This window comes from Orcinus orca, chromosome 15 (assembly GCF_937001465.1).
Source record: "Orcinus orca chromosome 15, mOrcOrc1.1, whole genome shotgun sequence".
In the NCBI taxonomy this organism is placed as follows: Eukaryota; Metazoa; Chordata; class Mammalia; order Artiodactyla; family Delphinidae; genus Orcinus; species Orcinus orca.
In genome coordinates, this window is record NC_064573.1 from 72,106,638 (window position 1) to 72,124,487 (window position 17,850).

Genomic DNA, 17,850 nt, shown 5'->3' on the forward strand with positions numbered 1-17,850 from the left:
TCCTCCACTGAAATGCAAATGCTACTGGGAAGAGGAAAGAGGACTGGAGCCTGGGAAGGGGAGGAGGAGGTACCAGAAGGGGAAGCAGGGTTGAGGTGAAGACCAAGTACATCTCAAGAGAAAACGTGAAGCCAGACAGACGGAGAAGTCCCGGCCTTCCCGATAAGCAGGGTCACCCCGGGAAGGGGGCCCCAAGTCTCCTGCTGCGCACTGCAGGTGAGGAAATGCCAGCGCCCAGGGAAGCTAGGAGGTTCACACAGGAATCACTCATTCTCTGCCCCTGCTTTCCCTCAGCTTGGGAAAAGAGCCAGGTTTCCACTCCTAAGACCACTATGTCTTCCCAAATCCTCCTCAGACCCCAGGCCCTGGATCGGCAGCAGAGGCCAATGGAGGCCAAGGGCAGCCAAGACCTTTTCACGTCCGGTCACAAGTCGGCCCGCCTCCCCCGAGTCCAGCCCCGCCAAGTGTGCTCAGGTGTTCTAGCGCACTAGTTAGTGTTCTTTGCCGCCATCACCAGGAGAGTTGACAAGGAGGCCATTTCCACGTTCCGCTTTGCAACTACTCCTCAGTCCACGGTTCCTGGGCCTTTGGTTAAAGGTCCCGTCTCGTCCCTCCAGAGCCTTCTGCGCGGCACTTCCACGCTGCTATGGCTTCCTGAGTACAGCAAGAAGTTAATCCCCAATCTCGGCAAACACAAAGCAAATGTGTGGCCTGGAGTCAGACCCTGGATCCGAGGAAGGACAACGAGGCCTTCACAGGTGTGGTAAATCCTGTCACCTTGACAGTGCCCGCTGGACATTATGTTCCCGCTCCTTTCTCCAGCTGAGACAACAAAGTGCGGACTCAGTATCTGTTCTGCAGCTCAGATGCCTACAGGGGCCTTGAGCACACAGGATAACCAGGTGCAGGTGTGCAGGGCGGACCACAGCCCAGGCCCTGCCTCTCCCCGCCCCCGCCCCCCAAGGGGGTTCTTCCCACTCCAGCCAAAACTGGCCAGGCAGGAATGAGGCCCAGGGCTGAGAGAGCCCCTGATGTTCCAGGAGAAGCCAAAAATGCAGATTTCCCTGTGAAATCTCCAGACTTCTAAACAACAGTAAACTGATTTTTTTTTTAAAACCTGTCATTAACCCACGACAGGGCAGCCACAACAGGGCCTGCTGGCCAGCAGCTTGTGACCCCTGTTGTGCCCGTGGATCAAGTGCTCTCCCTCCAGCAAGCCGACAAGGTATGGAAAGACCATATTATCTCCCCAACAGTTCCTGGTGATGGAGGCTCATTCCCCTGCATTTTCCTCAGATGAAAACAGAGGCTCAGGGAGGTCCAGGGACACTCCCAAAAGCTGGGGAGGCAGACCTAAACCACAAGGAACAAGCAAGGAACTCGTAGGAAAACTCTTTTCATCATACGAAATTGAGAAGACACGTAGAACCTCAGTCTTTGGGAGAAAGGGCAACAAATTCCACCCAGCTGCTCTGGGAAGAAAATGTCCTCGTCTGCCTTTGATGCGTGGACAACGCAGCCACTCAGAAAGAACGAGGGCCCCTGAAATCAATTACCCAAGTGACAGTCCAGAGTTTCCATAAACGAACAGGCGGACCGTGACACTGGGCTCTGGCTCAAGAATGCTGTCAGGAAATGCTTGTGGTGAAGGAATCATACTTTGGACAAATAAGGGCAAAAAAAAAGAGCAGAGCCAGACGCACTCTCCATGAGGTTTCAATTAACATTTTGACTTCAAAATATTTTAGTTGCTTTCAAAGCAGGAATCGATCCCTTTGAAACAGTCAGCTCCAGTCCCCAGCATATAGACAAGCTAAGGGAAGCCAAGCCAGGTCAGGGCGACCTGGGCTCCCTGGCCCCTTTGGCAGGGCTGGAAAGAAGAGTGAGGGGTGTAGACCCGGAGGCTCTGGGACGGGTTGAGTGAGACAGCACAGGCCTGTACTGGAAACCCAGCTCTGCACCTACTTGCTGGATGACGTTGGTGTCTCACTTAACTTCTCTGTCCTATGGTTTCCTGTTCTAAAAATGGTTCCTCCGTGGGCTGGCATAAAGGTAAGATGAGAGAATGTACAGGAAGCACAGAGCACAATGCCGGGTCTGCCAGCAGCCATCAAATAGGTCTCTGATGGTGAGCCCTTTACATATGGCATCATCACTGGAGAACAGACGGCAGTGGCAGCGGCATCCAGAGGCAGAATGTTCCAGCCCCCAGGAAGGGGGTCTGCGTGGTTTTTGGGGTGCCTGGGAGGAGGCTTGGCTCAGAGACGGGGGGCTGGACCGCCGGGCTTGCCCCCTCCCAGCCCCACCAGCAGACCAGGTACATCCTCTCTCCTTCCCTCCCCCACCTCCTCCAGGAAGCTTTCACTGACCTCTCCTTCTCCATACTAAGGTATTTAGATTTTTATGGTCCCCAAACTTGCCTGTTCGTAAGTTGCCTAAGGTACTTGGGTCCTTGTTACAAATTCAGACTCTTGGAAGTAGCCTCATTCCTAAATCAGAATCTCTAGGGCAGGGTTTCTCTGCCTCGGCACTAGTGACACTTTAGACCGGGTGATTCTTTGTTATGGAGAGACTCTCCATAGGGTGTGTAGCAGCATCCCTGGCCTCCACCCAATAGCATTCCCACACCCAAAACGTGACACCCAGAAATGTCTCTGGATGTTGCCAAGTGTCCCTGAGGGTCAAAAATCATCTCTGGTTGAGCACCACTGACTGAAAGAGATCAAAGATCTAAATGTAAAAAATAATGTAAAAACTTCGAGGTATCAAAGTCAACAAATCAGACTGGGAGAAGATATTTACAACATAAGACCACAAAGAAATATGATCCAGAATATATACTTCTACAAAGAAAGAAAAAAGGAAAATGGGAAAACGTGTAAAGATACTGTCCGGCAGCTAAATGATGAAACACAATGGCCAATAAACATAAGTCACTCAATGTACTGGAAATGCTAAATAAAACAACAAAGTACTGTATCATAACCATCAGATTGGCAGTAAGCAAACAATGACAGGTGCCCAGTGTTGGCAAAAATTCAGACCCCTGTGGGGAGGATAACTGACACAACCGCTAATACCTAATCAAGTCGAGGATATGATCCCCAATTCCCCTCTTGGGAATCAACTCCAGGACAGAGCTCCCAATGGTGGGTAGGACCTTAATGCTGTGGGCCCTGGGCCGGGGGTGTGGGGGGGTGGGGTGGGGCTGGCTGGGGCCTGGGGACTCCAGAGCTTTTTCATTCACCAAAGTAAAAATATTATTTTCTGGGTGTGCCATGATGTGGCAAAGGTTGGGAAGCAGAGCCCACACATGCACTGGGAGAGTGTTGGAGAATGATAATATTCCTAACAGTGAACGCTGGAAACAGCCTAAATAACCATCACAGAACATGGATCCTTAAACTGCATGGAACACTCTACTTCAGGGAAATGTGTGAACTAGAGCTGTTTTCTCATGGATCAATCTCACAGGCATAACGCTCACTAAAGCAAAAGCTAAAAGGCTACGTACAAGCTATGACATGTAACACCGTTTATATGATGTTTAAAAATGCACCAACTATATGGTGGTTACGGACATAAACAGCTGTAGTAACAGTAATTCACGCAAAGCCCCACACCAGTGGTTCTCAGCCCTGGCGGCGCATTAGAATCCCACGGCGAGCTCTTAAAGTCCTAATGCCCACCACACCCTGTCCAGTTACATCTGGCTGAGAAGCGGGGGCGGGGGTGGGGTGGGTGGACGACAGGCATCAAGGTTTAGCTCTGAGGGTGACTCTGTGCAGCAAAGACTGAAATCCACCCCAGTGATCCCACAGTTAAGCTACTTAGAGGTCATGGCTAGAAGGGAGAGAGGCAGAGAGGGTAAAGAGAAGCCCCATGGGTCCAGGTAATGTTTTAGTCCTTGTCTGAGTCGGGGCACAGGGGAGTTTGTTACATTATGCAGTTTAAACGCTTTCAACTTATTTCAGAATTTTGCATAAGGCAGGAGGCCTGCGGGTACTGCAGTTTTCCTGCTTATTCCACTGCCCCACTGGTTTTCTAGGGAACGCCTACTGATAATTAGATTAATGACTCTCTTCTCTGATCTAGTTTATAGACTTCCTTACTCCAAAAACATTAGCCAGAGACCAGACACCATTTAAGGCGGGAAAGTACTACAAGCAACAGGGATGAGGCAGGCAACTACAGGTGAGGGCCGGACAGAAGTCGTGTTACGAAAGGGCCACATAAATCCACCCGCCAATGACGACAATGACAAGGGCTCCGGGAGAAATTCTAGCACTGCAGGAACTGAACCTTTCTGGGGAGGAGTCTGGGAAAGGCCTAATCACTGCCACCGTGTCCTCCCCCTGTAGGGGGAACGTGAGACCGCAACACCCTCATCCCACAAGGCCAAGGCAGGCCACTTCTCCACAGCGTGCTGAGACCCTTCCCCACAGCCCCGGCCCCTCTACACCCCAGCCCAGGCAGGACTAAAGCAATAACAGACAGCCCCCATTTACTGAGTCTCCCAAAGTGCCGGGCCCTCTGTCAAGGGCTTTCTAACGTCCTCATGTAATCCCCATGACAACCCCGAAAAGCATTATCATTTGCAACTTTTAAATGAGGAAAGAGGCTCAGAGAAAAAGTCACTCGACTAGTGTCACATCACCAGTGAACAGCAAATGAGCCTGTGTGAGCACAATGCCCAATGCGTGGAAACTGCTCCACAGCGGTTAGCTGGGACAGCTACCATGGGACAGAGCAGGACTCAAATCCAGGTCCACCTCCAACACCCACGCTCCTCTCTGTTGAGGAATTACGTGCACACGGTATACAACTCAGGCAGGCAGAAGGGCGTGTAGTGCAAGAGAGTCTGCCACCCACCCAGGACCCCAGGTCCCCTCCCCAGAAGCAACCAGCTTCTCAGGTATCCTGTACAGATTTCTAGCAACACAATGCATATACTGTTCGGTATCTTCAGAGCCCTTGTTCTTTAACCAGCATGCCGTCCTGCTGGCTTCACTCGCCTGGGTGAGCCACACTTGGCATTTGGGCCTGTTTGTGGCAAATTTCACTGCCACCGACAAGCTTCCTGCCTGAAGGCCAGGGTGAAGCTGTGAGATGCAGAAAGTCTACCGCGCTTTGTAGATCCAAGGGTGTGCTTAGGCCATGGGTCAGGCTGGGCAGTGTACTCCCCAGGGGCCAACAGGATTGCTCTGCCAGCACAGCGCTGGCTGGAAGACCAGACACTCGGCCTGACATCCCAGGCCCAAAAGGGCTTCATCTCTAAGCTGGTGGTTGCACCATAAGGCTGCCACACTCAGACGACCAGGCCTAGGGCTGGGCCCACATCAAACCACGCACAACAGACAGTTAGAGCCAGCACGTCCTGGGTTCAGTAGCTTCATCATTTCCAGCCCCGTAGCTTTTGAAAAAGCATTTCACCTCTCTGAGATGTGGATTTCTCACTTAGCAACTGGTAACAGCAGCCACCCCTTAAAGGGTTAAGGTGAGGCTTAAATGAAACAAAACCCATAAAAGGCCATACTGTGAGCTTTTCATGATGACTTGAAGGGGGCTGGAGTTCTGTGAAGTGGAAACAGCTGAGGTTTGGAGTGTCAAAGGCAGCACTGCTTCCCTGGAGATGCTGGGTTTTCCACGAAGCACCGAGGAAGGACATCCTCTGGCAGCTGTTTAGAGGCCTGCACAGGCCCACTGGTTCCACTCTCGTGCGTCTCCCAGTTGGGGGATGGGAAAGCTTGCGGACTCTGTCTCCTTTGTGACACAGCGTCAAGCCACCAAGGTGAGGGCTCTCAAGGAGACACGGCTTCCACGTTGCCTTGGAAGCGAGCCAGCCGCTTTTCCTGAGCCCCGCCAGAGACTGGGCAGGGCGGAAGAAAGGCCACAACAATCCTGGGGTCTCAGATAAGGTCCACTTCCTTCAGCAGCTGGGGTGCTATTGTCTTGATTTCCACAAATACTCCCGGGCCATGCTGGGTGCGGCCCAGCAGAGGGGATCCTCCTACTCATAAAAACCCTGGCGTTTTCTGGGTGGGGCACTGAGGCAGCTCTGGGGCTCTGACCTCATTCACCTGCTGCTGGGCCAGAAACCCAAGTTTGTGGGGAGCCCAGGGAAGTGGGACTGAAGGTCCCCCAGCAGCCTGGCTTCTCCAGGACACAGAGGGAGACGCCCCCACTAGCCGACAGTCCAGGGTGTGGCCCTCTTAGGATAGGAGAACACGCTGTGCACACCAGGCCCAGAGCCCCCAATCCCACCCCTGTGTCAAAACTCGCCACTCTTCCAGGAACTACCATCTCGAGAAAGGCAGGGGCGTCAGCACAGAGGCCAGCCTCGGAAACAGGTAAGGTAGGGTCAAGCCAAGCCGTGGTCTGGCCTGGTCTCAAGCAAGCTCAGGCCAAGGAATGAAGGATGGGGCCATCTTTAAGCCTCATGTGACCTGCCCCATAAACCCAGCCAAAGAAGGATGCTCCCTCTTGCAGGGGTCTGAGCGTTCCAGGTGGGTGGAAGTAGTTATGGGAAGTAGGACCATTTTAAACAATTCTTTGCCCTTCATTAACATGACTTTCCACAAAAAGAAAAAAAACCCACACACTGGGGACTTCCCTGGTGGTCCAGTGGGTAAGACTCCACGCTCCCAATGCAGGGGGCCCGGGTTCGATCCCTGGTCAGGGAACTAGATCCTGCATGCATGCTGCAACTAAGAAGCTCGCATGCCGCAACTAAGAAGTCCGCATGCCACAACTAAGTTCCCATGCCACAACTAAGTTCCCATGCCGCAACTAAAAACAAGCAAAAACAAAAAACCCACGCATTGAATATACATATATTGAATGCTTACTATGGGCCAGCAGTCCCCCCAGGGTGGGTGTCATTGTGCCCATTTGCCAGATGGAGAAATGAGACGACGACAGGCTAAACAACTTGATTAGGGTCACCAGACAAGAAAATGGGGAGGTGAGACTCCAAAATCCAGGTTTGTGAGTCTTTTATCAGGACCCCATCCTAGGAGGACAACGGTCCAGAGAAAACGCTCCCACCTCTGTCACACTCGAGTTTCACTCTGACATCACAGAATCATGACCGAGAGAATGGGAAGAGAGCCAACCAGGGCAGCCAGTCCAGCGTCCACTGTACAGAGCTGATGCCTGGGGCAGGGAAGTGACTTTCTCACAGTCACACTGCAAATCAACAGCTAAGTCGAGATTATGACCCCCCCCATCCCGCTGACTCCTACTCATCTTCAGCTCTCAGCTTAGGTGTCACCTCCTCAGGGAAGCCCTCCTTGACCACCTCCCCCTCCCCCCCGATTAGATCCAGTCTCCCTGTTACTCACTCTCAAGGCTCCCTGCACGCCCAGTAACACTGAGCACAACAGGAAACCTGGGCCTGTGGACACTGCCTGTTTCACGTTGGTTTTCTGAACTGGAAGGAAGCCCTCGACCACAAGCATGTCCCAGAGGCTGGGCTTACCTTCACTATCCGTGAGCACCTCCATGCGCCCGCTGAACATGGCCTTCAGCATGGTGTCCTGCTTGGTCAGCGTCTGCATGGTGGTGTAGTACAGGGCTCCACCCACGTTCAGCTTCACGTACTTGGAACTGGGGCTCGTGCCCTTGAACGAAGTGGTGCGGGTCGCAGCTGCTGGCACCGCTGAGCTCACCACACTTTCTCCTGACATCTCTTCCTGCCAGGGGACAAACACAGGGGCACTAGGGTCACAGCACCAGGCCTGATTTACTTTTCTCAGCCAGTGTGCTGCAGCTGGCCTCCAGATGTGTTCTGCTTAGTCCAAGTGTATACTGCATTGAAAACAAAGTTTACTCCCAGCGTTGACAACTCGGGAGAATTCACAGGAAAATCTGAGTTTCTGGCTTCTCTTAAAATCAGAGGCCAACTAGGCCAGCAGGGGAACCAGTGGTGGGAGCTGGGGTGTCGGCTAACCCATTGGGAGGAGCATGCACTCCCCAACCTGCCCCAAACTCCAAGCAGACAGCCTCATACACTGGCTTCACTGCTGACCCTGCAAGTACCAGTTTGCCACTAAGTCTTGCATTACAAGGACTTCCTTTGTGCCCACTACCCGTATAAATGAACACCCTGGCTGTATCCTAAAGTGGCTGAAAGCACTGCCAAGGTCCCGTTTCCTTACTGCTATGCACAACGGAACAGCTAAAAGTGCCACTTTTCCGTTGAATTACCCATGAAACAAGCTTTCAGGAAATTGAGTGGGGTCTCAACTACCGTTCCCTTACAGGGAATAAGTGTTTCTAAGTACTCAACAAAAGACATAAAAACTCTTGGAAGCAAGTTATTGCAAATTGGAGACTTCCTGTACTAGTACTTCCCCAAACAGCAAGATCCGCTGAGTCTCCCTAAAGAGCACTGCCAGCGACCATGTACATCCCCATAAGACAAATGGATGCAGTGTCTGATCTAAGCAGACGCAGGAAAGGAGACTGGTACCTGGCATGTGTGTATTCAAAGAAAACTTTTCTTTTTTCCCAAATTTTATTTTTTTAATTGAAGTCTGGCTGATTTACAACGTTGTGCCCATCTCTGCTGTACAGCAAAGTGGCTCAGTTATACACATTTTTAATATTCTTTTCCATTAAGTTTATCATAGGATACTGAATATAGCTGCCCGTGCTATACAGTAGGACCTTGTTTATCCATCCTATATATAATAGTTTACATCTGCTAATCCCAGACTCCCAGCAGAAAACTTTTCTTGAATAGGGAACATTCTATAGCTGAAGATTCCAAGAGTGGCTGAGTCTTTACTGGATCTGGAGCACAGCACTGCTGGCCACGAGCTGGCCCAGCACTCACGCCGCGGCCTCGGGGCTCCCACAGAATGTGAATGACTTCACAGCACATCACCAGCAGACAAGGCAACTCGGCCGCTGATGCATCAAGACACAGCAAGGCCCCTCTGTAATTATGTCTGAACACAGACAAAAACAAGGGCATTGTCCCCCAAAAAATGACCAATAAGGGTCATCATGGCTGCTTCTTTACCGATTAGAGCCCCATTCCATCCTTCCCGCCTTCAAGTGAGGAATTACTAAGACCCAATAGCAGAATTAGCCCTGTTTCCCGGCAGCATTCAACACAGAGCAAAGCCCCACTTCCTGAGTCCTTCCCACAATCACCCACCAGAAGCCCGAGTCCTCTTTCTGAGACTCTCCACAGTTCTCCCTCAATGCACCAAGAAAACAAACCCAACTATGACTACAGACATACTCTTGGTGGTTTCAGCTGGAGGGCACTGACAACACAGAACCTTTAAAACTATACCCTGGACTGAAAAAGGACTGTGTTTGTTTGTTTTTATTCTTTATGCTTTTCTTTTACAGACCTCCCACAATAAACACATGTTACATTTATAGCTGGTAAAACACAACTGTTAATTTTTTAGAATTTATTTATTCATTTTTAATTTATTCATTTACTTATTTTTTGGCTGCTTTGGGTCTTCGTTGCTGCACACAGGCTTTCTCTAGTTGAGGTGAGTGGGGGCTACTCTTCCTTGCGGTGTGCAGGCTTCTCAATGCGGTGGCTTCTCTTGTTGAGAACACAGGCTCTAGGCACACAGGCTTCATTAGTTGTGGCACGCGGGCCTCAGTAGTTGTGGTTTGCAAGCTCTAGAGCGCAGGCTCAGTAGTTGTGGCACACGGGCTTAGTTGCTCCATGACATGTGAGATATTCCCGGACCAGGGCTCGAACCCAAGTCCCCTGCATTGGCAAGCGGATTCTTAAGCACTGCGCCAACATGAAAGTCCCCACAAGTGTTATTTTTTAAATGGGCTAAGGGACTAATGAGTGGCAACCTGCCATCCACCAGTGATAGTAGAGGCAATGGCCAACTTGCTTGACCTCCATCCCCTCAAAAGAATGGCCAGGAAATCACCCACTGGGGAACCCACTGCTGTCAGGGCGCCGCAGAATGACACGGACGAAGAATGACCTCCTGGAGAGAAAGGTGTTTTCTCAAGAAACTGTTCCTGCTTCGTTCACCAAGTGAAAACATCACAAGAAGGTTAAGTTTTCAAAAGCTCAGGCTTAGCTCACCTGGGGTCTCTGTGGCCTGATGCCAAACACAAAAGACAGAGGCCAAGAGGAAGCAGTGATGCCTCCCTCCTAGCTTTCGTGTGAAATCAGTCCTCAGAGACCTGCCACTAACAGTTATGACCAACCATTTCCCCCAGAAAGACACGTTGTCCATTTGATGGCAGAAATGGCTTACGGGAGTAAAGAGTTTCAGAAAACTCTGAAGACCTGGAGCAGGGGGGAAAGAAAAGCTTATAATTATGGATTGGGAGTTTTTTTGGGGGGAGGGGGTTAGTTAAGGAAATTTGCCCCCAAATGGAAATACTTTTTTAAGCACCCATTTCAGATCTAAATTTATACAAAAATAAATATGTTTTTGGGAAATGGTACGGCATTTTGTAAGGCACTTACCGTGAAACAGACAAAAAAAGTCATAAAGAATAATTTTATGTGCTGTACTTTTTCGGCTTTCCAATACCTTTTTTTTTTTTTTTTTTTGCAGTACACGGGCCTCTCACTGCTGTGGTCTCTCCCGTTGCGGAGCACAGGCTCCGGACACACAGGCTCAGCGGCCATGGCTCACAGGCCCAGCCGCTCCGCGGCATGTGGGATCTTCCCGGACCGGGGCACAAACCCATGTCCCCTGCATCGGCAGGCGGACTTTCAACCACTGCGCCACCAGGGAAGCCCCTCCTTACCTTTTTAAAGATAATCTGCATACACTAAAGTGTATTTTAAGTGTGGAGTTTGATGAGTTTGGGTCAACTTATGCATCTATGTAGCCCCTACTCAAATCAAGATAGAGAACATTTCCATCACTCCAGAAAGCCCCTCCCTGACCCTTTCCCACTCCTCCCTTCCAGGAGATACCACCGTTTTAATTTCTATCACCACATACTACCATTTAAATCCAAACAATGCTGGAAGACAGTTATCACTATCTTCATTTTGTGGACTTGGATACCTCAGCCCACAGACAATCAGTCACTTCTCCAAGTGCACTGGTGACGGAGGTGTCCTGATGAGGAAGCGAGTGAAGGATGTGGGCAAGTCCTGCCTCAAGCCCATGGTTTTATCAATGGTCATGCTTGGTATATACAGAGCTATGACACAGAAATTGAGAAAGGGGGCCCCACCCCCCATTCTTCAGAAAGTACAAAAAAGCTCTGAAAGAAAGACAGGAGGTCATGTGTGGCTGAGAGCTTGGGTTTGGAAGCCAGACCTGAGTTTAGGCCCCAAGCTCTGCCACTTACCAGCTGTCTGAGTCTAGTCCCGTCTAGCGAGTGGGGACAGTGGCCACACCTTCCAGGGCTGCGAGGCCCCAGAGAGCACTCAGCCCAGCCCCTGCCTCAGAGCAACACAAAGCACTCAAACTACGATGATCTGGGAATGCGCTCCAAGTCTCAAATTATCTTCTAAGTCCATTTCCAGGTCTACTGACATTCGACCGAAACACTGAGAGAAAGGCAGAAACCATCCTGATCTAGCTTGAGACTTCCAGGTAGACAGAGAAAGCCCTGAACCTTTCCAGAGCCCACCCTTCTAAAGGTCAGTCACTTCAATACTAGGAGAGGTCCTTGGAAAAAAGATTCTGGCTGTGTTCATCCCTAAGCCTGAGTCGCAGGGAGCGGAGGACACAAAGCAGTAGACAATGAGCCTCTCACAGCAAACCTCTCTTCGGAGGCCTCCTCAGCCATCCCTGCTGGGATCCTGCCTTTGTTTCATCGTTAATGAGATTGGGGAGGTGAGGCAGGAGAGAGCACAACTGGTTACAAGAAACAGAGGTAATTAACACTTGCAGTATTGGTTACTGATTCTACTCAATCAGAAGTTTATTCCAGTTAGATCAGTAAGTCCAGGCTTCTCTTTCCCACCTCCCCTGAGCATACTGCTGCTGATTCTAAACAGTGGCTCTCCACTTTAAAAAAATCCTGATGCCTGGGCCTTACTCAGGGAAATTCTGATGCAATTGGTCTGGGGGTGTGGCTAGGCAATAGCACTTTAGAATTCCAACTCCCTAGGTGATTCCAATGTGCAGCCAAGATTTCAACCCGCTGTTCTAAAAGTTCTGTGTCGCCCCACTCCAATCAGCCTCCATTTAACTTCCTGGTCTTGGAGAAGCTCCCCAACCTCTGGCTCTATAAGCCCTACGAATTTCTGACCACACAGAAAAACAAACCAAATCGGAAACAAAAGCAGGCCCCTGCTTCAGGCCGCACACAGACAAGAAGCAACTGTACGCATGCTTAAAAAATAAAAATCAGCCTAAGGGGTAAAACCTCTGACTCGAAAGGAGACCCAGGCAAGTACAACAGGAAAAAAGGCACCAAATCCCTCACCCTTCGAAGCTTCCTCTACCTCTCTCTGTAGAACTGTCTCGTGTGTGTGTGTGTGTGTGTGTGTGTGTGTGTGTTGGAGATGTGTGTAGAAAGTCTGAATAAGAGTTCAGCAAACCTAAACCTGCAGTTCTGTGTGATGTTCAGACAAATGGCTTCACCAAGTCTCAGCTTCCTAACTTGTAAAATGAAGTTAAAGCCATAATCTTCAGAATAACCCTCAAGGAATAAATGTTTAAGTATTTAGTGTAGTTTCCCTTTTGCTCAAGTTGTCCTTGAGGCCAGAGCTTCCCAGTCTTGGCTGTACTGGACTCACCTGGGTGCACTTAAAAAGTGGTGATTCCTTGGCTTCACCCAGAACAATTAATCAAACCGGGGAAGGGCGCGGCAACTCAGAAACTAGTGTTTAAAAAGCTCTTCAGGTGATTTTAATGTGCAGCCACAAAGCTCAGGTGTTTCTTTAGCTAAGAGTCATTGTCTTGAGGCTAATTATAAAACTCCCCCTACCCTCCAAATCAGGGCACTTCTACAACTCAGGTCTGCTGTTCCATTTCAACAAAACTAAATTCAACCAGTGGACTTCCCTGGTGGCGCAGTAGTTAAGAATCCGCCTGCTAATGCAGGGGAAACGGGTTTGAGCCCTGGTCCGAGAAGATCCCACATGCCGCGGAGCAACTAAGCCCGTGCGCCACAACTACTGAGCCTGTGTGCCACAACTACTGAAGCCCGGGCGCCTAGAGACCACGCACCACAACGAAGAGTAGCCCCTGCTCGCCGCAACTAGATAAAGCCCGCGCGCAGCAATGGAGACCCAATGCAGCCAAAAATAAATAATAAATTTATGAAAGAAATTAAAAAAATTCAACCAACCACATAACAGTAGCATTATTTTGCATCCAAAACTTACAGGACAGCCACTGATATTTCCAAGAGTTTTGTCGAATTACTTTCTCTTCCTGTGTTGTGCACACAAACCATTGGCCTATTTCTTTCAGCAGGCTAGTTAGGAAAACGTTATCATCACTCCCATTTTTAAGGGGAGAAAAGTACCAGAACTATTAGGATCCTCTGACTCCCACTTTCATGCACCTCTCATGACAGAGCCCAAATCAAGAAATCATCACTCTCATCCCCTGCAGGGCTTGCTAAAACAGATTGCTGGTCCCCACCCCGAGACTGACTCAGTAGTCTGGTAGGTCTAGAAAACTTAGCCATTTCTAACAAGTTCCCAGGTGATGCTGCTGGTCTGGGGACCACCGTTTGAAAACCACTGCTTTAATGACTTCTCTCCCTCAAGTAGAACTTACTTTGCACAAAATGGAGCTGTTCAAAGTCAGATACGGGTTGAATCATTTTTTTCTTCAACACTGGCCTTGGGACCGGTGTTCCCTAAAGACTGCACTTGCCAGGTTAAAGACTTGGGGCAAGCAAGTAAAAAGAGGGTCTGGGCTGAACTTTGGTCATTCCCACCCAAGGAAAAAGGGCTATTCAAGAACAGACCCTTGAAGGATTCCAAGCACAGAGAAACTTCCCACAGCTAGAAGATAAGAGTGTGAGGCATCCCCAGCTCCTTAGCTGTGGCCACCCCGGGTCTCGACGCAAGTGACTAGATAGGTACCCAGGCGCCAATTAAGGCGCTGGATTCCGTGGCGAAGGTACCCTGACCTCAGGACCCTGGCATCATACCTCCGCGGAGTTCCCAGCACCGAGCGCACGCCCACCGGCGGGCTCCCTCGGTTTCTTTCCTCCGCTCCACTGGCCCGTGTGTTCAGACGCACTTGTAAGCCTCGTCCCCACTTCACCGAAACCCAGCGACTCTAGCATAACTTCCAAAAACCCCGAACACTCCGCTCCAAGGAATCCCACTTCGCCCTCTCATAAATTACCCATTCTCCTTCACAGCCCTGCCCAAATCCTCATTTTCCACTCCAGATGTCTATCTTCAGTGACATCTCTTTGTTCTCTTTACAATCACCAATTCTCATTTCCGACCAGCGCTGAAGTCTCAGACCCCCCACTCATCCATGCACATATCTACTCCACGAGCCCAAATGCCCTTTCCCGGATCCCCCAACAGCTAGGGACAGCACTCCCCTACACACACACACACACACACACGCACACACGCACGCACGCACACACACTTCTCCGTCCAGAGCCCTTCCCCCACCCCCGGCCTCGCCCCCCATCCATTCCCCCAACCGCCTCTCTCCTATCGCGACAGCCCCTCATCAAACCCCCTCCTCTCGGTCCTTGCCCCCTTTATTCTACCTCTGTCCCGCTCTCTCGCCCGCCCAGAGCCCCCAGTCCGCGGGCAACGCCCTCCTTACCATGAAAAGCCGGAGGACGCCGGAGTCTCCAAACCCGGACTAAGAAAGACAGGAAACACCCAGCTCGCGTGAGCCTAGGGCGGAGGCGGGGCCGGGGCGAGGACTTCCGCACTCGGCCACGCCACTTCCGCCCCGCAGAGGACACCTTCCTAAAGGGTCCGTTGTACTCCTAGATATTGGCCGCTTTCCTTCAAAGTTCCCTGGTTGGAATGGGTTGCATCTCTTCTCGGCTGGGTCAGGCATTTATCCCGCTCCTAATGCTCCGCTTTTTCGGCTTCCATAGAGGGGGACAAGGTGCAGGGAGGTTTTCCTTTCCGGACGAAGAAGCTCTTCGGAACTGTCGTTTCCGGAACTGGATAGTTGTTTCCCGGCGGAGCTCTCAGAGTGAACATCCCGGGGCAAGATGGCGGTTGGGCCTCGGCTGCTGCCCCGGGTCAGGCAGAGCTCGGGGGTCTTGGGCTGAGGCGGTGGTAAACTGCGGCCCCGACCCCGAGCGCGGGGGCCTCGAGCGGATAAAGGTCTACGGCCTGCGGGTAGCGAGTGGCAACAGGGTTGTGGGTTCTCTGGGTAGTGGGGCCGGGGACTTGGAGGGAGGTGCCCCTGGGGCTGGGTCCCTGCTTCTCCTGGTCGGAGGGGCAGGTGCTGGGGGCTGGCTTTCGGGTTCCGGTAGGGGGTGGGGAGGGGTTCTCCGTGACCTTTTTATCTCTGGGGTCAATGAGATAAAAAGGGGCAGTAGGCCTTTATAAGCGGACCAGCGCTGGACGAAAAAGATTTGTTATTGTGGTTGTTGATGCCGGGGAAAGACGCCGGGCCGCAGAAGTCACCCAAACCGGAGTTCGAACCCTACTCACTGTAACCTTGGGTGAATTCTTTCTCCTCTCTGAGCCCAGTTTCCAACTCTGTGAAATGAAGTAATTAGCTCGTGTCACAAAGGGTATTGTGTAATTAAAGTTTTAGAACCATGTCTGACATTCAGCGCTCAATGGAAGCAGCTGGTGTTAATGATACCAATAAAGGAAAGCTTGGTAGTAATTTGACTTTTAGCCCCATGGGCAGCCTTGCATTCTCGATTTTTCTTTGCCTTCCGTGAATAGTGGCGTCCCTGGGTCTTCTCTGTTGCACTTAAAATAAATAATTGCTTTGGGGTTAGAAGTGGGTTCAAATTCAGGAGCCTAGTGACCTCTGACAAGTCATGTCCCTTTCTACATTTCATTTTCTCTGTGTGAAGGTGGGATTTGAAAGCATGCACCTACATAGGCTGTAGCCTTCAAAACCTGTTGCTTATTCTTAAGAAAGTTAGACTGTTGAGACCTGATAGAGCTGAAAAGACAGGTGGTTAAATATCTGTACAGTGTTTGATCCATGGTCCACCCCTAACAAATGGTCATTCAACCAGGTCATTCAACCTAGCTGCCCAGCTATTCCCACCATAAGCGGAAAATTGCCTTGGGCTCAGACAGCAGTTATATATGGTGCTTCACCTTTGGACTACACTCTCTAGACTGTCAGGCTCTTTCATAGTGCTCCATGAAGTTGGCCTGATCCAGAAAAGATTGATTTTGAACAGTCTCATGGAACTATAGAAGTAGAGAAGAGTCCTGACTCAGTATTAAAATCTTGACTCTGCCGCTTTTGGGATTATGGGAGATATTAAATGGGATTATGGGAGATAGTAAATGATCTTATAGGGTTGCTCTTCTTGTTAGATGAGATCACATAGAAAGGACTTGACAAGCAGTGGGTACTCAAATCAACATGTTTCCCTTTGCTTTTCAGACCATCTTGGTTATCAACAATCTCTTGTTTCCTAATCTTTCCACCTATAACATTTTTGTTTCCCTAACTGGATTGTAAACTTCTTAGGGACAGAACGGTAAAGCTCACTTACCTGCTATCTGCTTTCAGATACTCCTTATTAACATTTTCCCGTTTAATCTAATCACAGTATCCTGATGACTAAATCGAGATACAAGAAGGATAAATTTTCATTTAATCCTTCTAGCAACTCTAGGAGGCAGGTACTATTATTATCCTCAATTTACAGATAAGGAAACTGAGGCCTAGAGAGGATAAGTAACTTGGCCAAATAAGGTAGAACCAGAACTTGAAAGAACCAAGGGCTATTTTGACCCAAGGCTTTCTCTGCTACTCACAGCCTTTTCTATGCACAGCCTTTTCTTTGATTCTCCAGGGCATTTAGCAGAGTAAGTACTTAATAAATACTTCTGATGTGTTTTTATTTGATTGATGAACTGTAATAGATGTTATGCAGGTAGAGGAGGTGAATAAGAAAGAATTTGAAGAACTGCAAAGTATAGACCATTATGTGATGTAAACAGAAACCAACATAGAGCGTTGCCAAGGGGATGATGATCTCAAGGAAGGGATCTTATCCTGCAGGGCCCGCTGGGAGAAGTGAAGTTTTGACATAGTCTTAGAGGTACTTAGTCACAGTTGGCATGCAACCTCCTGTTCTTCTATTGGGAAAAAGTGCTCTCTTCTCCTTCTGCTCCCTCCCCTTCCTCCCCCTGCCCCCCAAGAGGGACTGTCTCCACATTAAGGAAAGAGTATACCATTGTGCTCATGGCTTGGGCCAGCTTGTTTGTAGCTCTCAGGACCTTGAAGCTGTTACCCAATATAAACAGGGCCCAGGGCTCATAGCCCAAGTGACAGGACTGGTGAGTCTTAGTACACCCAGGGATAGAAAAAACTCTTAACGGGTGACTGTTATTTCCTACCCAGAGAACCATAGTGCCTGTACAGATGAGGGCCTCTGCTGAAGAGTTTTAAAAAAGAAAATCTTTGTGTCTATAAAAATAATACGTCAATTAGACTTACTGACTGTGCGCCCCGTCAGCCACCTCTATAGGTGCTTGAGGTCATCATCTCATCCAGTGCTCATGATCGGCCTCTAAGCTGATTAACAGACGAGACAGAACGACTCCGAGATACCTCCCCCCGCGGTACACGGCAGAGCTAGGGGCTGGCTCCAGCTCTGACTCACAGTGCCATGTCACGCTACCACATGCCTTCTGTGGAGAGTTCGAGAAACAGACTAGTTAGGGAAGCAAAATTTCCCACAGTTCCCCTACCTCAAAACAACCACTCTTTTTTTTTAATATTG

The 17,850-nt window shown here is 50.0% G+C and overlaps 2 protein-coding genes across 10 annotated transcripts in view; one reads left to right on the forward strand and one right to left on the reverse strand.

Moving 5' to 3' along the window:
* KCTD10 (potassium channel tetramerization domain containing 10) overlaps positions 1-14,841 on the reverse strand; it is a 34,619-nt gene extending 19,778 nt beyond the window's left edge. For 3 of the 6 annotated variants that reach the window (XR_007471852.1, XR_007471851.1, XM_049698389.1), the window contains exons 1-2: positions 14,083-14,464; positions 7,481-7,694 (exon numbers count right to left, since the gene is read on the reverse strand). Coding sequence is in view for 4 of the 6 variants with exons in the window: in XM_049698389.1 (XP_049554346.1) it covers positions 7,481-7,694; positions 14,083-14,220 (352 nt within the window). In the remaining 2 variants the exon portion in view is untranslated. Of the gene's footprint in view, positions 1-7,480; positions 7,695-14,082; positions 14,465-14,726 lie in introns of those variants that run through there. The other 3 variants (XM_004281384.4, XM_033408665.2, XM_033408664.2) reach the window with 2 other exon arrangements.
* A 98-nt stretch (positions 14,842-14,939) lies between these two features.
* The window catches only part of UBE3B (ubiquitin protein ligase E3B), a 57,416-nt gene continuing 54,505 nt past the window's right edge, over positions 14,940-17,850 (forward strand). For 2 of the 4 annotated variants that reach the window (XM_033408655.2, XM_033408659.2), the window contains exon 1: positions 15,101-15,259. The gene's annotated coding sequence lies outside the window, so the exon portion shown is untranslated. Of the gene's footprint in view, positions 14,961-15,100; positions 15,260-17,850 lie in introns of those variants that run through there. The other 2 variants (XM_033408657.2, XM_033408656.2) reach the window with 2 other exon arrangements.